This window comes from Sinocyclocheilus grahami, unplaced genomic scaffold (genome assembly GCF_001515645.1).
Source record: "Sinocyclocheilus grahami isolate Dianchi unplaced genomic scaffold, SAMN03320097.WGS_v1.1 scaffold3.1, whole genome shotgun sequence".
Classification (NCBI taxonomy): Eukaryota; Metazoa; Chordata; class Actinopteri; order Cypriniformes; family Cyprinidae; genus Sinocyclocheilus; species Sinocyclocheilus grahami.
In genome coordinates, this window is record NW_015505182.1 from 8,199,430 (window position 1) to 8,205,428 (window position 5,999).

At 39.1% G+C, this 5,999-nt stretch overlaps 1 protein-coding gene across 1 annotated transcript in view; it reads right to left on the minus strand.

Annotated features, from left to right (window-relative positions):
- Nucleotides 1-5,475, minus strand: part of LOC107581799 (voltage-dependent L-type calcium channel subunit alpha-1D-like) — a 161,150-nt gene extending 155,675 nt beyond the window's left edge. The window contains exons 1-2 of the mRNA XM_016267452.1: nucleotides 5,241-5,475; nucleotides 2,446-2,827 (exon numbers count right to left, since the gene is read on the minus strand). Coding sequence (XP_016122938.1) covers nucleotides 2,446-2,678 — 233 coding nt within the window. The 5' untranslated portion in view covers nucleotides 2,679-2,827; nucleotides 5,241-5,475. The remainder of the gene's footprint in view (nucleotides 1-2,445; nucleotides 2,828-5,240) is intronic.
- Between the last annotated feature and the right edge of the window lie 524 nt (nucleotides 5,476-5,999).

Below are 5,999 nucleotides of genomic sequence, written 5' to 3' on the forward strand. Positions count from 1 at the left end.
ACATCCAGTCATTCTTGTGAAGGTTTACAAGTTAAATTTGCTACTGGAATCAATCAAACAAGTAAAAAATTCTGACATATATTGTACATATTTAAAACCATGGGGAGGGGAAAAATTTAAATTCAAGGTCAGAATGTGAATAACGAATCAAATTTCAACTCATCCCTCAATTTGGCTAGATTAAAATGGAATTACTCCAAACTTATTATTCAAAAGTTTCCTTTTTTCTCTTGTTACTTGGCTTGCTAGCATTTTCATTTCATTTTTTAAGGGTCTGAAAAACACATTTATGTTTTTTTATAAGCCCTATGTATTATTACAATTATGGCATAAGATTGCTGATTTGTTTTTATTTCTTGCTATTTCAACAAAACTTCACCTTTGTTGACAAGTTAAGTACCTATATTTCCTAGGTGATATTTAATTCACAAACAATATTCAAAACATCACAGAAAACAAAATTTGTATGTTTACAAGGCATAAAAAATATATATCATCTAATTTTTCAATGATCGTGGACTATGTTCCATCAACTGGCCTGAAACGGTCACACCGGCCCCTGTTGATCTGTACATCTTTATTATTCAACTGAGCTAAACTTCTTGTGATTGCTCAAACGTGTCAGAAGTAAGTAAATAGCAGTGAGTAGCTACTTGCATGTGGTTTAACAGTAAAAAGTCCATCACAACAGCACTGACTCAGCCGCTCTGCTTTCCTGCTAGTGAGACGTACAAAATGTAAATAAAACTGCTGTGAGTCAGAGGACCTGAAAATGCTGCAGTCTACATTAAATATTTGAGTCAATCATATAAATCTATCCTCTGCTTTCACAAAAATGCCTAATTTTGTGTGTCAAGGATACATTTTACGCTACATTCTGGGTTGCGTCTCACATTACACTTAATGCATTTTTTAAATCTAGTGCAATGCAATGCTCTAATTTTACTCTGCTAAATACTCTTATTAGGCCATGAGCTAGGACACTAAAATGTTAGATTATGCACCATTCAGGGGTGGTCAAGTTCTCTCTGACTTTCCCATGAATCCCTTGAGGAAAGACAAGGCTGGTAGCGCAAGGTTAACATATTTCTACACAAATGTTAACACCTGCAATGCTTGTTTCACTGTACATTATACTGTATAACAACAATATGAAGCTTTAAAAAAATTAGACATTCTAGGCTATACATCCTCTCTCGAAGAGATGAATCTGAAATCTACAGCCTGGAAGCCATAGCTCCTTTATCTTCCCGTAGGGCCGGGGGGAACAGATGTTCTTTTCAAAGCTCAGCTACACACGCTGACTTGCGTTTGAGATTAAGGTGTTTCTCACTGCAGGGAACACAGCTTCTCTCTAATAAAGACCACCAGACAAGCTTCTACCGGAGATCACGAGCTGGGATGTCTGCTCTAGATGCAAAGGTGGACTACTGTCATCTGTTTACTTGTTCTCTTGATGATTTGCTCAATTACTTCATCCCGCCTTGCAAACCATTCTAACTCAAACTTTTAGGGAAAATGTTTTTAAAATCAAGAATCAGGAAAGAGTTGTCAGGAGCTTACTGGTGATGACGTTGAAGTCTGTTTGTTTTATAGCCTACATTTACGTCTTTACTTCTGGCGATTGTATTTAGGCTTCAAAATTCATAGATGTTCATTTGTGAAGATTATTCAAATGTCTAGAATCATCAACTTTTGTTAGTCACAGACCTTATATTCTGCCATAATCCAAAAGCAAATGGAAAAATCATGTTGGTTTTTTGTTGGCCTGTAAAAATGCATCAATGCATCGCTCTGTAGCCATTTTTAACAAGCTGCCTCCAACCTGATAGACCTCCAACTCTTATGAAAATTAACCATGGTTTTATTATAGTAAAAGTGTACTAACCATAGTTTTTGGCGTATTGATTACCATTTGTATAACCACAGTTTTACTACAAATACCTTTGTTAAACTATGGTTAGTGTAGCAAAACCACGGTTAATTTGTGGTTACCATGGTTTACCTAACCAAGCTTTTTTGGTTTTATTTGTAGTAAAACCACAGTTAATTTTGGTAAGGGCTACCACCATTGGGTGGATATAGTCAAACAGCAATGTTCTGATAGCACCACAAAGCCAAAGCGCTCACAATTTTCAGTGGACTCAACCTATAAATGACTTAATTATAGTTGTTTTACCATCAAGTTGTGCTTTTTTTTTCTTCTGCGAAAGACAAAGTATTTTAAAGAGAGTTGGGGTCTAAACAACTTTGACCTCCATTGTGTGGAAAAAGAGGGAAAAAAAGTAGTCATACAGGTTTGGAACGACACAAAGGTGAGTAAATGATGCCAAAATTGTCATTTTGGGGGAAAAACTCCTTTAAACTTGGATATGAGAACATTTTAAACACCCCAAGGGCCTTGATATTAATCAATCCCAATGTTTTACACACTGTAAAGGATACTTCCATTCCACGAGGCTGATACAGGCCCGGCGGATGGGGTTGTTGAGGTTGAGGCAGAAGAGAGCTCTCTGAGGCCGCGTGTTGGCCGAACTGCCCTGTTTTTTGCTCTTGGCATACTGCTGCCGCTTCTTCTGGGCCAGCGAGCCGACCGGTACCACTGACGATACAGGCACGGAGGCTGCAGGGGGCACGGCAGGAGTCGCAGCAGGCGGAGCAGAGCCGTTGGCGCTCATGGTGCGGGCGTGGGCCTGAGCAGGGCGTCCACCAGCATGGGCCTGCCAGGGGAGAGGGCACAAGGGTGGGCGCTGGAGCGGAGGGTCTCACCAACAGGCTGGCACGTCACCAGAGACAGGGACTCTGGTACTGCTGGCATAATTTGCCTCTGTGAAAGACAGAGAGGAGAGTTAGAGAGAAAACGAGAAAGCGCAGAGAATATAGTGGGAGGCTGTGCAGTGACTTCCTTCACTGCTACATTATATTATGCAACAATGTGGGCGTAGGACTAAAAGATGCATACAGTATGTCTTTGGGTCTAAAAGGCCAGTGTCTCAACCAAGGTTTGCGAGCAATCCAACGTGTAAAAGATGTGGGCACCAAAAGAACCTCTATATTTAAAGGAATATTTAATATAAACATGAAAATCCGGCCCTTATTTACTTACTTTCGCGTCAAAAACAGTATAAAAGTAGCCCATACGACTCTTTAGGTTTTTATGAAGCCATATGATAGCTTTGTGTGAAGATGGACCCTTCTAGCAAAGTTGTTTATATTTTCTTTTCTTTCTTTTTTAAATTAATGTACATTTATAACACTATGAGCTAGGGCTGTGCGATATTGAAGAAAAATGTGATATGCGATAACTCATTAAATAATGCGATATTCGATATGTGATACGATAATGCTTAAAGTGCCACATGCTCAGATGAAAAAGTTTTACTCAGCTGTTGCTGAGTCAGTTCTGTGAACTTCTATAACTATTTTGTGTCATATATATATGGCTATTTGTATGTATGTATGTACCAAGAGTTCCTGTAAAACCACAACAAATTCCTTGTGTTTGCGCACACTTAAGTGGTGAATAAAGCTCATTCCGATTCTGATAAGAAAGCACCCCTACAACAACTTCTGAAAGTGAACGATATGTATTTTACTCGAGCATTACATAAAAATGTCATTTTAACATTAGTGTAATCATTTTAACGTGAGTTTAGAAACTGAATAATACAAAGGAAAAATAAAACACCGCTTAGTATTTACTCTTTGAATTCAATATGCACTGATTCTTATTTAAGCTACAAAAGTTATTTAGGTAAGAGCTGTGAGTGATTTTCTCTTTGTCTTTTGTTCATGGCCCAAATATTGCAAGCTGTAGCGCTATGCAAATTGCGATATGTACATTTGCGATATTTCGATAATTTCGATATATTGCACAGCCCTACTATGAGCTATATTACCTGGTTAACGCTGCTGTGTGTGTGTGTTTCTAATATAAATTCTAAGGGAGTGATGGCAAATTTAACACATTTCTCTCTTCTGACCAACATAATCCTTTGATCGGAGGTAGTGCAACACGACTATGAGGTGTACAAACAACGTGCCAGTTTAAACTAAAAATATCATTGTACAGGTTACTACGATTTCTCAACAAACCAGGGCAGCAAAAAGAAAAAGCACAACATCCTGCTTAAATGACAGAGGTATTATTAGGATAATGTCACAAAAAATTGTTACAGCCTGTGGAAAAATCAATGCGTGTAGCGTGACCCAATGAAAGCCAGCCTGCAAACAGATGCATTGTGGCACAGAATCACACTACCTTACCAACATCCCCACATAAAAACAGACATTATCAGCAAACAACAGCCAGAAAAACACACTCTGCATTCAAATACTAGCAAAAAGCACACATCCAGGCTCATGGGATCCACAAACGTCACTCATATACATCCGAGTCCTTGAACCACTAGGCCCTGCAGAGGAAATGAAGACATCCAAGGAAAGGTCATATCGCCTGTATACATTTCCCTTCAAGCATTTGTCTGCCATCGGATCGTGAAAACCTAAGACATGGCATCCAAATATGTCACAAATTCAAGCCTATGCTCTGCTGTGATTGGATAGGCTATCCAATAAATGTTAATCTTCACACTAATGATAGTGCACTATATCCTTGTCAAATACTGGCTCCTATATGAGATATATTTATCATTCTAACGTCATGCATGATGCAAATTGATAACGAAATATAGCTCCTTAATGATTTCATCCGAATAGTGCTTTCATACATACTAAATGTTGACGTTTAAACTATTTTGTAGGGCAATTACACATATTGTCATTGTAACAATGCACGGCAATGATGCATTTAGATGCATAATGCATATTTTTGATGACATATATAGATGCTTAATGCGGGTATAGATAAAGAGGCTCGTGACTCTAAGACAATAACTGTAGCGTTTCTGCTCAAAAATGAAATATTGCATATATACTGCAGCCGAATCTGTGTCTTTCTTTAGATGATGCCAATGATGCTCAGTTGCAACAGCTGTGATGCGTCTTTATAGTCCACCGACTGTTCATTTCTTTAAAAAACGCCTGATTATGACAAGCAGTGACAACATCAAAGGTCTAACGGGACCAAAACGAGCGCAAAATCCTCTGCATCAGCATCATCAGCATCTTCTTCTTTTTTTTAAGCATCGACTCGGACGCAAAACGATTGCACTCCATCATTTGTTTAAAAAGATCAATTTGAACTCGAAACGCGCCAGGCCGCTGCGTGAATATCGTACCTTTGATGAGGTCTTTCCTTTCCGCTGAGGAGGATGGTGATTCGGCTTATATCCCGAGATAAAACTCCGACATCGATTAAAACGCTCAGGTCCGATCTGACACGGTCAATTCAAATTCATCAGTATGCATTCGTTTTTTTGCGCGTGAGAGAGCGCGAGAGCTTCCTCGCGTTCGGCGCGCGCTGCCCGTGTTGAAGCGTCACGCGGCGTCGGTGAACGGTGAAATGAGCTGAACTCCCCCTCTGGCTGTGCACGCACAAACCGAGCTTACTTTAGTGAGGAGCGCTCCGAATCGTTTAGGGAATCGGTTCGTTTAAATGGATCATTTCTTAGGATCACTGAGCCATCACTCGTTGGATTTCACTTTTCTTTTTTGTTATAAATCATCTTTAGACAAAATTCTACAATATTGGTGGCAAAAAAATGCTGTTAACAAAAGTTGCTGTTCACATTATGTTAACATGAGTATTAATAGGCTACTGTCTCAGATGTCTGTTAAAGATCGCTTGATCTGGAAAGCATCTTCTGTGTCCAAACATCTGACAGACGTCTGTAAGATGTCAGTTTTACATGCATTCTAAATCATAAACATCTCAAAGACATCTAAAAGGAAACGTCCTATAGACGAAATGCAGATGAGCAAAGCACTCTACAAATATGTCTTCCAGATGTAAACAGTGTTGCCAACTAATTTTCAGGGGAAGTTGCTAAAGGAAGATTGATTTGTTGCTAAAAGTTGCTAATGACGCGATGTCATTG